The sequence below is a fragment of the Antedon mediterranea genome, chromosome 3 (assembly GCF_964355755.1).
Source record: "Antedon mediterranea chromosome 3, ecAntMedi1.1, whole genome shotgun sequence".
Taxonomy (NCBI): Eukaryota; Metazoa; Echinodermata; class Crinoidea; order Comatulida; family Antedonidae; genus Antedon; species Antedon mediterranea.
In genome coordinates this window covers 33,484,057-33,500,439 of record NC_092672.1, presented here as the reverse complement: position 1 = coordinate 33,500,439, position 16,383 = coordinate 33,484,057, and the positions used below count along the sequence as shown (strand labels likewise).

At 35.0% G+C, this 16,383-nt stretch overlaps 1 protein-coding gene across 1 annotated transcript; it reads left to right on the top strand.

The window, feature by feature from the left end:
• The first annotated feature begins 209 nt into the window (after window positions 1-209).
• Window positions 210-9,551, top strand: LOC140044326 (solute carrier family 2, facilitated glucose transporter member 5-like). The gene is made up of 11 exons (XM_072088805.1): window positions 210-251; window positions 1,297-1,398; window positions 1,930-2,090; window positions 2,354-2,594; window positions 2,906-3,065; window positions 4,363-4,565; window positions 5,104-5,214; window positions 5,668-5,769; window positions 6,214-6,283; window positions 8,006-8,133; window positions 8,414-9,551. Exons 1-11 carry the CDS (start codon window positions 210-212, stop codon window positions 8,585-8,587), a joined length of 1,494 nt encoding a protein of 497 aa, XP_071944906.1. The 3' UTR covers window positions 8,588-9,551.
• The last annotated feature ends 6,832 nt before the right edge of the window (window positions 9,552-16,383 follow it).

The following is a 16,383-nucleotide window of genomic DNA, read 5'->3' as shown; positions in this document are numbered from 1 at the left end:
GGTGAACCGCCTCTTCATTATTGACGTATATATGTGAATGATAAAGAATGGGTGTGTAAATGGATGGCTGCCTACCTTTGGACCCAGTTTTGTTAATAATTAACTAAATAGTTCATAATTTGTTGATCCATAGTAATATTATATAATTATAAATATCATTTACGTAAACGAGTACAGAGGGTAAGGAGTAAGCTGGTTAAAACATAACCATGATTAGTTCGAAATCGTTCACCCCTGCTAAAGACAATCAGGTAAGATTTATTTAAGAATGTTATTGGTCAATCACAAATGGTTGACCATACACGTTTAATATAACGAAAATCTCTCAGTGTTGATAGTTTATATTTAATTTATTTTTTATTTAAATTTGTATCCGTTTTTTCCAACAGGATCACAATGCAAAACAAGTATATTTCTACTTGATTGTGTATATGCCTGTATAAATATGTTTTTAAATAAATAAATAAATAAATAAATAAAATAAATTATGTATTATTTATTATCAAAATAAAAACGGTGCAGTACGATCACAATGATTTTTGTAAGTGTAATTTCTCTCAATTTAAAATACAATACAAAAGCTATAATGGTATATTTCGATCGTCTACTGTGATCGTCTTAGGAGTTGGAATGCAGAAAGTGAAGTTACTCATTTGCGATTTTACAAATTCTTTCCCCGGTAAACTTACACAAATTATGGTATTTTTTTCAAATACTTTGATCGTTCTATGAGTAAGAATTCAGAAAGTGAATTTATTTATTTGCGATTTTATAAATTCGTTCCGCGATACACATACAAAAACTACGTTACCCAACCCAACCTATTATAGTACTTATTTATCAAATACTTTTATTAATATTATTATATAAAATTACTTATTTATTAATATGTGCATCAATTTTTTATACTTATTTGTATCCTTGTACAGTAAAAATGACCATGTTCACTATTTGACACTGGAGAAAATACGTGATGTGCCCATACATGATAATGTCATATCACTACCATAATTATTGGGTGTATCACACTTTCTTTGTCAAAATAGTTTGATAGTGTTGACAGAGCTTTACACAGATAGTACGGAACAGCACTGTATCAAGCAAACACCACACTGTATAAAACTTAGCTGTGTCAAAAATACATTCAATTTAAACATACAAAGGAACCGCAATTAAATGCAAAATTAAAGTTAAGTTGATTCCGAAACAAATTTGCACAACGTTGTAGAGTTGTTTGTTAATTATTTGCATTCACTCACACTATTAATGTGTATTTGTACCTGTTTATTTCCATAGGGAAACCTCACATTATGGTTGTTCTTGTCAACGTTGGCCGTCACAGTTGGATCTTCATTCCAGTTCGGTTATAACACAGGTGTCCTAACTGGTGTTTCAAATGTAATTACAAACTTGTTATTAATATTAATAAGGAACAGCATTAGAAAGTTCTTATTCAAATTATGAAAAGAAAATAGAAAGAAAAAATTAGTTGACCTATACTTAAGCTCTGTTCACACTATCACATTTTTGTGACAATAAAGTGTGATGTGACCAAATATGGTAGTGATATGACATCAGCATGTCCATATATGTGCAAATCACATTTTTTTGTTACATAAAATTTGATAGTGTAGACAAAGCTTTACTTACTGTAGTTTCAGAAAATTAGTTTTATGTAACAACTTGAATTTTGGTACGGCCATCAAAAAAAAAAACCCACATTGATCTTTTTAAAATATTGTTATTAAATTCAAGCAATTCAATATGTTTTCTAATGTTAACAAAAAGAGCACAACATTATAAATCAGCTTTTGTTGGATCTGAACTCATTTGATGGAGAGATAATTAATGTAATAATTTAAGATCTACATAATGACAGCGACAAAATCGGATGTAATCACTTGTAATTTTCTTCATTTTTTCAATTAGAGTACCCAAGAGTTCTACATTCTATCGTATTACGATCGAAAAGGAGAATACTTGTCAGAAGACAGTTTGAGATGGCTTTGGTCAACAACCGTCTCTATCTACGCCATTGGTGGCGCTTTTGGGGCTTTGATCGCAGGCTACCTAAGTGACGTATTAGGACGGTGAGTTTGATTGATTTTGATTGATTAGTTCATACGTAGGTCTTCACAAATTAAACAATAACAAATTGTTACACGTTGTGTGTTTTGTATTGTTCTGATATTGATATTGTTTACTTTTTCCTCTCTTAATTTTTGAAGGCATTTTGAATAAATGTTTTCTTTAAAAATATCAACAACAAAGACGTATTTACTTGTTACAACATAATTAATTGACAATGATCATTAATATTATTTTACGTGTTGTGTATTTCTTTATATTCCAGTAAAGGCGCCCTCATCCTTAACAATGTATTTTCCGTATCAGCCTCTTTAATGTTTGGGCTTAGCCAGGTCGCAAACAGTTATGTGATGGTCATAATGGGCCGCATCGTCATCGGATTCAGTGTTGGCATTTCTATCACCATTGTTCCACTTTACCTAGCTGAAATATCACCTATCAATTTGAGAGGTGCAATTGGCACGTGTCATCAACTCGCCATTACAGTTGGAATTTTAATAGCACAGGTATACTATAATAATAGTTACGGCAAATGTTACCAATACGAAAACTCGAGTTCGACTTTACCGTAGCACCTGATTTGTGTGCGCCCTCTGTCTTTTTAGTCTTCACTCTTCAGTTTTTAGAAATCGAACACATAACGCATGTCAATATGTTGATTGCAATAAAGACAACTTGTTAAGTCTTCACGTAAAAGTAAACATTTTTTTATTATTATCACACAAGTATATGTTATGTTGTCTCTAATAAATAGTGCTCTACTTAAAACAGAAGATAATACCCGCGTGACTGATCAATAATGAAATTTTGTTTATAGGTGCTTGGACTGTACCCTTTGAATGATGAAGATGGCTGGCCACTTTGTCTAGCGTTGACCGGCGTGTTTGGTATGGGCGGCTGCTTGATATTGCTAATTTGCCCAGAAAGTCCACGATGGCTTCTTATCAACCGAGGAGATGAAGAAAAGGCCAGGGAAGGTAATAATTTGGATTAAGTTTGCAAAATGGCGTCTTTTTAATAGTTAACTGAATAGAGGTAAAAGGTCGTAGTGTTTCCGCGGGAAAGCGTTCTCTTACAATATTGTTGCATGGAAAGTTTTCCTCAATCAATAAAGTATTAGCAATAGCAATACAAATCGATTGAGTTGTATAATGATTATATTGATTGATTATAAAAACTCATTGCCTCTTAACTTTACTAAAGGTAAGGTAAGAATTATTTATGTATCCAGTAAAAAGCACCACTAGCTTCTCTGCTAATCTATGAATGAAAAATTCAAGCAATGGTTCCGCTTCTCGGTTCTAATCTCACCTCAGCAATCTCATGTTAACACTAATCATCACAAAGTCATCTACGTATCTTTATTATCAATGTAATTATTGTATTAAAGAACAGTACAAAGTTCAGCGGCCGGAAACACAATAATAAATATAACAATGCCACGAATATTATGCTACTGTGGATACTAGTGCATGTAGCTCGACATTTACTATACTGAGTAAAGCTCTGTCTACACTATCAAACTTTATGTGACAAAAAAAATATGATGTGATCGAGTGGACATGATGATGTCATATCACTATCATATTTGGGAATATCACTACCATATTTGGACACATCACCCTTTTTTTGTCAAACCAAATAATTATTATTGTGTTTCCGACCGCTGAACTTTGTACTGTTCTTTAATACAATAATTACATTGATAATAAAGATACGTAGATGACTTGTGATGATTACGTGAAAATGTACACCTGGGCTGGTAGTTTTCTTAACCAACATAGGCCACTCTCACGGTCCACGGTCCATTTTGTAACCAACCGCAAATGCAAATTTGTTTAACGAAAAGCATGACGTGTAACCTTTGAGAAGACGACGTATGTCACGGTATACGTTAAGCTCTGTCTACACTGTCACACTTTATGTGACAAAAACATGTGATATGCCCATATATTGACATGATGATGTCATATCACCACCATATTTGGGGATAGCACTACCACATTTAGGCACAACACTATTTGAATATCTAGCGGATCCACGATTCCTATGGTCGTATGTATACTCTGTACGTTACCAGCATTTAAACTCTTTTTATAACAATAACAATGATGTTATTTTAATACCAATTCTTATACAGTAATTGAATATCAAGTAATTTTGGCTACTATATTGTTTTTATATACTTTTTCCCCTATGTAACAATTCCTTTTGGGGTTCAGTCCTTAAAACGTGTTTCCTTTCTCTTTTATTAATAATATTTTATTTTAAAAGCTATGCAGAAGCTACGTGGATGTGATAATGTTGAGATTGAGATAAATGAAATGAAGGAAGAACACAGGAAAAGTCAGGAGATGGATGAGGACGGCAAAATAAGCATGCTTGATGTACTCAGGTTGAAAGAAAGCTGGTGGAAAATGCCTTTAATAATTTCAGTTTTTCTTCATGCCGGTCAACAATTTTCTGGAATCAATGCCGTAAGTACTTTTTTTAAATATTAAAGGCTCCGAAACAGAGTAAAATAACGACAACGGGCGCACTACTTAATAGTGTCCAATATATAGACAACTCGGGATTTTATTACAGTTTTGTGACGTCACCAATATATCTAGCGTTGGTGGATGTTGTTCAGCGCCTTCTATCAGCATGCATGGCCTGTCAGCAGACATGGCCTGTTAACAGACATGGCCTATCAGCAGACATGGCATGTCAGCAGACATGACCTATCAGTAGACATGACCTGTTAGCAGACATGGCCTGTCAGCAGACATGGCATGTCAGCAGACATGGCCTTCCAGCAGACATGGCCTGTCAGCAGACATGGCCTGCTAGCAGACATGGCCTGCCAGCAGACATGGCCTGCTAGCAGACATGGCCTGCCAGCAGACATGGCCTGCCATCAGACATGGCCTGCTAGCAGACATTGCCTGCCAGCAGACATGGTCTGTCAGTAGACATGGCCTGCCAGCAAACATGGTCACCAATATAATTGTATTGTATGGTTTTTATTTTAAGGTCATGTTCTACGCAACTGAGATTTATACGCAAGCGGGCATGGAAGACGATGCAATAGCCCTGGCGACTGTTGGAACTGGGCTTGTAAATGTATTAATGACGATTGTTGCGGTGAGTATTGCTGATTGAAATGTTTTCTAAAATAAATTAAAGGTCCTTTCGATTCGCGACAACCCATGGCCTAAGATCTATAACATCACATTAATTTATTGTGCATAATACGAAATTGCACTCTTGATGACGTAAGAGTTTAATGAAGTGGTTATTGGTTAGTGTCATGTGATCCACAATCCTCCCATTGACAATATGTATATATGGTATAATTATATACATATTCAAAATGATTTCCAAAGAGTATGTAGAATATGTGTGGAGGAACTTTTCAATAAAGTTTATTTCATTTGTTTAATTTATATTTCCGAGCGGCGACAGTTTATAAGATTGGTGATGTTTTCAAATCGAGTTTCATACCTTTTTGACATAATCGTATGTGTGTGACGTAATAGAGTATGTTTTCCGTTTACTAAATTTAACACACCTTACACATTTTCTTTATGCTTTTAGGTTTATATAGTGGATAGAACTGGCCGCCGTGTGCTAATGTTATACCCATACGCCGCTATGATTTTTATAACTGCAATAATAACCCTATCACTCAGCCTGGATGTAAGTATAGAATAGTGTTTTTTATATTATTACGTACAGTCATGAGTTTCACCCTTGTTTATTACCCCCATACAAAAATGGTTCCACTCTGCTGCTTGTTTATGCCTCATGCTCACAACAATCAGTGGCCATATTTACCAATCACACTTATTCTAAGAGGATACACCCTTATATTAAAATCTCGTACACCAACCCGGCCCTTTAATGTGCACTGCATGTACACAGAACCAACGACTTTACATACCATCCGATACAATACAACAAATAACCAATTGAATAACACTATATCAATAAAATTCATGACAGTGTACAATGCGGAACAAAAACATGAAAATGGAAGGAAAGTTGTATTTACTATACCTCCTATTTTTGTTCTTTCCTTCTGGTATGGGCTGTACGTTTTTAATCTTGATTTGTTTTGTTTTAAATTCCAAATCATTTAAGGGCGACGCATGGCAATGGGTGACACTGGCTTTCATTTATCTTTATATCATCGGATTCGCCATCGGTCCAGGTATGTTAGCTAGGCCTAGAAAAATAAAACGTAGACAATTAATCGGGATACATACAATCAATCAATGGGATCATAAACATACGCTGTGTCCCTTCATGTATTTTCCGCAAAAGGAATTGTGATTTTTTTTTCAGAAACAGTATTATTCACGACATACGTCACGATTTTATGCTTGACATACGTCACGTAGAAACATGAATATACATGATGCTATGCTTGACATACGTCAGGTATAGAAACATGAATATTTATGATGTTATGCATGAAATACGTCGGGTAGAAACATGAATATTTATGATGTTATGCTTGACATACTTCATGTAGAAACATGAATATACATGTTATGCTTGACATACGTCACATAGAAACATGAATATTTATGATGTTATGCATGACATACGTCAGGTAGAAACATGAATATTTATGATGTTATGCTTAACATACGTCATGTAGAAACATGAATATACATATTATTCTTGACATACGTCACATAGAAACATGAATATACATGATGCTATGCACGACATACGTCAGTTAGAAATATGAATATACATGATGTTATGCTTGACATACGTCACATAGAAACATGAATATACATGATGCTATGCACGACATACGTCACATAGAAACATGAATATACATGATGCTATGCTTGACATGCCGTCAGGTAGAAACATGAATATACATGATGCTATGCACGACATACGTCAGTTAGAAATATGAATATACATGATGCTATGCACGACATACGTCCGTTAGAAATATGAATATACATGTTATGCTTGACATACGTCACATAGAAACATGAATATACATGATGCTATGCACGACATACGTCAGTTAGAAACATGAATATACATGATGTTATGCTTGACATACGTCACATAGAAACATGAATATACATGTTATGCTTGACATACGTCACATAGAAACATGAATATACATGATGCTATGCACGACATACGTCAGTTAGAAATATGAATATACATGATGTTATGCTTGACATACGTCACATAGAAACATGAATATACATGATGCTATGCACGAGATACGTCACATAGAAACATGAATATACATGATGCTATGCTTGAGATGCCGTCATGTAGAAACATGAATATACATGATGCTATGCACGACATACATCAGTTAGAAATATGAATATACATGATGCTATGCACGACATACGTCAGTTAGAAATATGAATATACATGTTATGCTTGACATCGTCACATAGAAACATGAATATACATGATGCTATGCACGACATACGTCAGTTAGAAACATGAATATACATGATGTTATGCTTGACATACGTCACATAGAAACATGAATATACATGTTATGCTTGACATAAGTTACATAGAAACATGAATATACATGATGCTATGCTTGACATGCCGTCAGGTAGAAACATGAATATACATGATGTTATGCACGACATAAAGTACGTCACATAGAAATATGAATATACATGATGTTATGCTTGACATACGTCACATAGAAACATGAATATACATGATGCTATGCTTGACATGCCGTCAGGTAGAAACATGAATATACACGAGGTTATACGTGACATATTTAACGTCATGCATATCTGTGTTGAATAATGATAATAATAGATTTGGGGGAGGAGGTGGTACCCATCACTGTGTGCCATCGTCTTTATAGCTTGTACTTCTACTTTCAATCTAATTATTGACAAATTGCATCTTTAATCAGGTCCTATGCCGTTCGTAGTGGTTCCGGAACTGTGGGCACAAGGCCCAAGGCCTGCTGCCATGAGCATAGCTGTTCAGTGCAATTGGTGGTCAACATTTATTATTGGTCTTGCCTTTCCATTTATGCAGGTTTGTAGCTACGTCAATATTTTAAAAGCTTTTCAAAGATACAGACACTTAAAGAAAATTTGACATCCACCACTAGGCGAATGTATTATTCGCGTAATAAAATAAATACTGGGTTTTTGTTGATTGGAAATTTGGAATGCAAATGGACAACATGAAAACATGATCCAGTTTATCCAAGCGTAGAAAGCTATGAGCATGCGTGGAAAGTTGTTTAAATATAATTAAATTCGCCACATTTACAATTATTATAAAAACTTCTTCTTTTTTTGCGTATTTACAGGCAGGAATTGGAGCATTTACGTTCCTGGTATTCACTTTCTTCTTAGCGCTGACGACAGCATTCACTTATTTCGTCGTGCCGGAAACAAAGAACAAAACATTTGAAGAAATCACTGCTAAATTTAAAAGTGAAGCAGAGAAAGTACAAACTGGAGCAGAATTGCACGAAATTTAGTTATTATCGCGTAGTGTGAACAATCCGGTCAACTTGAGTTTAGCGGTCATAATGATAAACGGTTTTCATTGGCTACCCCTGGCGTGTAACCTCACGTGAACATTGCATGTCAAAGGTTGCGCCTAAAGTCACGCCCACGCGCGCGCAAGTGTGATTGGACATCTTTCTGGTTGTTTTTTTAGTTGTTTATATCGATTTAATAATAACAACTTAACGAAATTTAAAAATATTATTTGCCGTTTTTAATTATTTTGCTTAGAGATGGGTTTGTTTCTGAAATAAAATTATTATAACAATTTTTAACTCTAAACAATAACATGTTTGTGTACAAATTATGGTTTTCAGAAAGAAACATCACTGCGAGTTGATTTGAACTTCGTAATATGAATAATAAATGTATTTACAATTATCATAAACTGAATTATTGAAAGGGGATTTTCTTCCGTTGAATAGTGTGCGTTACGTTACGTCAATAGTGGGAACCAAGCTTAAGATTAAAATACTTATATGTAAATCACATTACTATCTGTACCACTTATATTAATATTTATGTATTATAGATTGGCCAGAGAGATAACCCAATGGGCAGTTTTTGAATTATTGATTATTTGATTATTTTTGTTATATAAATAATATTTTGAACGGCTACACCGTGCCCATTTTAAGGAGCTCCCACCACTATATAGGCCTATTGGCATCGATCTCTACAGTAGCCAATTTATACTTCAAATGCCGCTACATAAATGCATAGGCTACTGAGTATCTTAAAACTATATAAATTGTTATTAACAAATTATTTGGTTTCTATTGAGGCATATTTGTCACAAGCGTTTGCGTGTTTTTTCGTTGGTATTGACCTGTGATGGCGTTAGTTACAATCCGCTATGCATGATCAAATATTACAATGACGTAATGCATAACCGGCAAAGAGACAGATTTGTACTAGTGGTCCGGTGTACGCTATGCCATGGACCTATACATTAAATTATAATTTATAGATCCATGGTAATGCTATTGTAACAAACTTATATGTGTTGTAAATAAAGAACGAATGCATTTACCTGATGGTCGTTATTTTGTACTTAGACTTGCCCCCAAGTCTGTCTTTTTTATGTTAGTCCACCAGTCGGCGTTACGATTTTTGTCTGAAAACTATAACAATCTGAAAATGTGAACTCACTTATTATATGTGATATATGAAACGCCATATGTGCCAACATATTTATCTTTTACTAATTTCGGTCTAGAACTATTTTGTACTCTTCGCCAAAAGAGTATTGATCATCATCATTGTCCACTTTTTCGCAATTATTATCCTTCACTTGTCATTATGAATAAATGAAAATATTAGTCATTAGGAACAATTGAGATATTTGCGAGGTCATGGTTCTAAAAAGACAAGATGCTTATCAACCACCTTGCATTTATGAAAACATTATATGTTTAAGGCAAATTTACACAGACAAAAGGTAACGGTAAGAAGCCGAAAACCGCGTAGCTTGCCCTACGTAGAATGTATCTACCCTGAGCAGAAACCGCCCGTCCGATTCGCGTTGTGTGTAATCATAAGTAATAACATTAGATTCTTGAGATGATATAATCTCATTTCTTTAATAACCACAGACATATTAAACTAGACAGCTAAAACACAATCTCAGTTCTAGTAAAGGCAAATTTACACAGACGAGTGGTAACGGTAGGCGGAACACCGCGTAGCTTGTCTAACGTAGAATCTAAATCTATCCTGAGCAGAAACCGCCCACCCCCTCCGCGTTGTGTTTAAATGGTCATAAGAATTAACATAGATTTGTATTACCGTTATCACTCATCTGTGTAAATTGGCCTCAATAGTATAAATTGGCACTATATTGTGGTATAGTTGGTATATAATCGAGGCTCACTCGGTCCATGGTTCTGGTGGTAGAACGAGTCTTCTTGGATAAGGACTGTAAACTGTAGATCCAGTGTACACATCTAGCTAATGTGCACTTTAAAGAACCTATAGTACATCTTTCGAGAAGAGTAGGGGATTACCTCGGTGTACTAGTACATCACATTCGCTTATCATAACTGGGCCCTATTGGAGACCATTATTTCACTGAAGAGGTCGCCTAGTATAAATAAAATATTCAAATTTCATATTTCGTAATCTCATTATACCATCATAATTCTATAAACAATTAGTACCGGTAATAACAAAAAATAATAAACATCAACATTATCATTCCCAGTATTGAAGAGAATGCATTATTAATGAGCCGGATTAGACGAATTAAATCCGGTATTCGATTTATTAGCGTAATCGTGTTTTTGTAGAATATGACAAATGACAAATATGGTTTTAATATTTTCATTAAAATTATAACATAATTTTAATTGAATGGACGTTTAAGTGAATGGATGATATCACTTATATTTCCATTAAAGCTCTGAGCTGTCAACAATAATCAAACTAGTTTGACAAAAAAAGTTTGATGTGCCCATGCAAATATGTTGTGATATACCTAAATATGGTAGTGATATGACATCATCCAGGGAGTGTACAACTCCCTGCATCATCCATGTCCATATATGGGCACATCACTTTTTTTTTTATAGTGTAGACAGAGCTTAAGAGAAAATGAACCATTCAAGATTGACATGGATGTACTTCATTGCCTACACAATTAGATTAGAAAAGACATAATTAATTATCAATCAATCAATCAATCAATCAATCAATCAAAGTAACATTTATTTCTCTTGTCTTTCATAGAAAATAAAAATTAACAGTAAAAATTATTAAAATAAGAGGGGCAACATTCCTAAAAAGCAAAGCTTGTATAAGGCAGCCCATAGAAAATAAAAAAAAAACAGGACAATACGGGAACCGGAAACAGGACAAGAACAGTAATGAAGACTTTTAGATTCAGGGTACCGAAAAGACTAAATATCAAAACTACAATGAGTGAAAGGATAATTAAACATAACTAGATAAGAGGTGCCGTTTCAATTTAAAAGAAAAACTCTTCTTAGACAAAGCACTTTTTATCTGGTACGTTATCCCAAAGTTTAGGACCAGTGAACTTAATGCTATGTTTAAAAGAAGTAGTTTTAAAAAAGGGAATACGTATTTGATTTGCGCTCCAAGTACTGTGGTTAAATTAAACAAACCAAGTTGCAGTTAAAGAGTTAGGTCGTTCGCCAAGTCTCTAGTCTTTCTTTTTTTAATGTTGTTACTCAGCCAATCGCCGTTTCGATTGTTGTCGTATAATAATAACACTTTCTTGGCATACCAAGTAAGCAGCAAACAGTAGGCATTATATGCTGATTTTTAAAACTGCTCTTGCTCCAACACGGTATGTGTGCCACAATTGTCTTTTCAAATCGCCGTTTACAACCAGACTACGCATGGAAATACGCAAGAAACCCCTTGAACGGTCATGTGTGATTGGTCAAATTGTGTACGTTATGCGTAGGTCCTTGCGCTGCTCATGTTCTAAAGTGGAAACCAATCTTTAATCAAGTTCGTATGCTTAAATACACAAAACACCTAAATAAACATCGATGGTGTTAAAGTGTGCGCCCTCTATTGTTGTGGTATTAATCCACTTATATGCAAATTATGCTTATACACTACAGTATAATGCCAATCACGTAAAACGGCATTGAATGGGACATTGTGGTCGAAGGCGGTGTTATGTGCGAGGCCTTAAAATTTATTATCAGTGTTTCCAGGATATGTATTGTAGTATTATACGTTATTCAAAGAATAAACCCTGCATAAAAATTAAGCCTTCGTGTACGAGTTATTAATAAAGTGTCGCTTTATTACAGATGGCATAAATGAATAAAATAATTAATTAAGCAATCGTGTCCCCCCAGTCCAATAAATAAATGACAAATAAGATAATACATATGCGAGACCTTGTAAATGTATCATTTTAATCACGATTTGCATAATTCGTAATAATCCGCTTTTCCAGACAAATTTACATATCACCACGTTAATTGTTTTCATTATCATTAAAATAAAAAGGAAAACAAACAATAAAGAAATACATTGATTGAAATATTCACCAATAAACGATATTATTTTCAGAAGAAAAATGGGCGTGGTCTCACCCACTCCCATCTTTGGTTTCTCATTCTTTAGTAGATTGATTAAATACTATGAACAATCAGGATTGGCTCGTTCGATCATGTGAAAAGTATTGTGATTGGTTGATTTATTTATAAAGCAGACGATAATTGTAGGTAATGAAGTGATGACAAATTAACCAACACTTTCAGTTAGTTACTTACATTAGTACGCGCCAAATCTGGAGTACCTAAACAATTGCGTCACGCTGGTTCTCTGGAGGAAATTGCTAACAATTTCTAAAGGTAAGAAAAAATTCAATTTCATTTCGTATATAATACCGTCGATATCTTTCAATTTCGCTGCTTTATTTTTTCTCTATTTTTGATATTCTTATCTATTTGTTTTTAAAATATTGTATCCCTGTGGTATTCATGTCTGTTTTTATGTACCGCACTGATTGTTCTAAATAATATAAACATTTTTATATAGTAATTTTAATAATACAAATTTTAAAATTATTATTCATGTCTGTTTTATATACTGATTGTTTTAAATAATATAAATATTTTTATATAGTAATTGTATTAATTTACATTGTAAAATTGTAAAATTTTAATTGGTAAAATAAAATTGAATTGAATCTAGGATCATATGAGATCTAGCCACTGATACTACAGTATGTACCCACAGTTTGGCATTTTCAGTAATTTTCTGTTTATAAACCGACAAACTAAACATTTCTATGTCTAATCACACCTGGATGGAGAGGGTTTTTTTAAATCATTTTTCATAAAATCGTTCTGCTGCAGGTACTGCAGTACCAACGTTTAATAAGTATGATTTCAGTAATTTCAATGAAGAGTACAATGCAGTCGCAATAAAACAGTGCGAGTAATGAATACTGTATTTATTCGAATAGTTTTCTGCGTTTTTTTTAGGGGTGGGGGCGTTTATTCGAGGGAGGCGTTTATTCATTAATTTTTTCAGGTTTATAGTAACATGTATAATTTCATATCGGTATATCTTTATTAAAATGACACAAACAGCCAATGGCTGAAACCGTAGTCGTACAATATTAAATACAATCATGATAAAAACAGGTAAAAAAAAAATCATATGCAAAAATACAACATCAATTGATATCAAGAAGTGATAAAATACAGTAAAAATAGTATCAAAATGTGTATATATGCATGTGGCAGGGCGTTTACTCAAGGAAATAAATATAGGCCCCAGGGCGTTTATTCGAGGGGCGTTTATTCAAAACTATGTTCTACGAGGGGCTTTTATTCAAAGAGGGGCGTTTATTCGAATAAAACTAATACGGTAATAAATAATTGGTTAAAGAAAGTTTCTTTTACCATGTTGAGTGTTCGTTGTAAAGAAAAAAACGCGTTTCTTTTACCATGTTGAGTGTTAGTTGTAAAGAAAAAACGCGTTTCTTTTATTATGTGAGTGTCAGTTGTAAAGAAATAACGAGATTCTTTAGCAATGTTGATTGTTAGTTGTAAGACATAACGCCTGTCTAACTTTACAGCCTTGATTGTTGTGTAATTAAACGAACGCTCCTTTTACACTTAACAATGAAGCCTTTTAGAGTTAAATTTGATCAATTAGAATCCTATTCTTCAATTAAATTTCCGCAAGTCTGATCGTGCTAAAAATTTTGCGATATTGCATTGTTTGAAGGTTTTTCTATTAGATTCTCATTTCAACGTGCAATACTTTTCAAATCCCTTTAATTCCTAATATATGTATTCCATTGTTATTTATTTAGTTGTATTCATCGATATATGCACTGCGTAAGTTGCTTAGACGTTATGCATGCGGCGGCATAGTAAAGTGAGCGTTATTATTGTTAAAATATCGAGGAATAAGCGCGTGTATTTTGCGAGTCAAATTCGTAGTCTGATATTCTCGAGTATGGTACATCGTTGCTGATGTATCATTAAAGTTAAATATTCGATTGTCGAACGAATTTTAGACGCGTAAAACACGAACATTAGACGCGTGCCCTACAAATAATAGACGCGTGTCGCACAAATATTAGACGCGTGCCGCACATTAATATTAGACGCGTTCCGTACACAAAAGCAAAGATCTTATATACTATATATATAAGATCTTTGACAAAAGGGACGTGTGCCGCACAAATATTAGACGCGTGCCGCGTAAAATCAGACGTGTGACGCACGAACATTAAAGCCTGGCGCACACTGGAGCTTTCGGCTGAGCCATCTGGCACGAGTAACAATTGGCTCACTAAAAAATTTGCCGCAAACTATGTTCGCGTTCTATCGGACGCACACTAAACGCCTTCAGTACGCGATTCTCTGATTGGATAATTACTTACTACGCTATACAGCACGCGCTGAAATATCATAATAAATCAGATAATGTCATGCGCAGTGGAATTTTTTAGTGAGCAGGAAGCTCACGTTCGGCGCACACTTGAGGAAAATGGCACGCGTGCCAAAAAATATTAAACACGATAGATATTTTCCTCAGCGGCACGCGTGGCCGATTCCTCACGAAATCCCCGGCGCACACTTTGAGCCAAGTGTTACTCGTGCCAGTTGGCTCAGCCGGAAGCTCTAGTGTGCGCCGGGCTTAAGCCCGGCGCACACTAGAGCTTTCGGCTGAGCCAACTGGCACGAGTAACACTTGGCTCAGTAACAAATTTGCCGCAAACTATGTTCGCGTTCTATCGGACGCACACTAAACGCCTTCAGTACGCGATTTTCTGATTGGATAATTACTTACTACGCTATACAGCACGCGCTGAAATATCATAATAAATCAGAACATGTCATGCGCAGTGGAATTTTTTAGTGAGCAGGAAGCTCACGTTCGGCGCACACTTGAGGAAAATGGCACGCGTGCCAAAAAATATTAAACACGATAGATATTTTCCTCAGCGGCACGCGTGGCCGATTCCTCACGAAATCCCCGGCGCACACTGTGAGGCAAGTGTTACTCGTGCCAGTTGGCTCAGCCGAAAGCTCTAGTGTGCGCCGGGCTTTAAGCCCGGCGCACAATCGAGCTTTCGGCTGAGCCAACTGGCACTAGACGAGTAACACTTGGCTCACTAAAAAAATTGCCGCAAACTGTGATCGCGTTCTATCGTACGCACACTAAACGCCTTCAGTACGCGATTTTCTGATTGGATAATCACTTACTACGGTATACGACACGCGCTGACATATAATAAATCAGAATATGTCATGCGCAGTGGAATTATTTAGTGAGCTATCTGCTCACGTTTGGCGCACACTTGAGGTAAATTGCACGCGTGCCCAACAAAATATTAAACATGATAGATATTTTCCTCAGCGGCACGCGTGGCTTATTCCTCACGAATTCCCCGGCGCACACTGTAAGTCAAGTGTTACTCGTGGCAGTTAGATCCGCCGAAAGCTCTAGTGTTCCGCACGAACATTAGACGCGTGACACACGCAATGAGGGAATTACATTCACACTGGTAAGAGGGTAAAATAGTGTGCTTGTGTGAAATAATGATGGAACCACTCATTATTTGCTTATGTGAAAATTAATATAGTGTTTAGTCAATTAATATTTAATAACTTTGATTAATCCTCCTAATTCGATGAATAATAAAATACAATATTCAAATTCAAATCTATATTTCAAAGATTTAAAACATACAAAACGTATTGCAAAGGTCAACATTTTAAAATGTTGCCATCGAGTCTCCTCTCCTGGCGACGGTGTC

Coding starts and splice junctions, on each gene's coding strand:
- LOC140044326 (XM_072088805.1), top strand. CDS start 210: ATGATTAGTTCGAAATCGTTCACCCCTGCTAAAGACAATCAG. Junction 4,566..5,103: donor AATTTTCTGGAATCAATGCC/GTAAGTACTTTT, acceptor TTTTATTTTAAG/GTCATGTTCTACGCAACTGA. Junction 6,284..8,005: donor CGGATTCGCCATCGGTCCAG/GTATGTTAGCTA, acceptor ATCTTTAATCAG/GTCCTATGCCGTTCGTAGTG.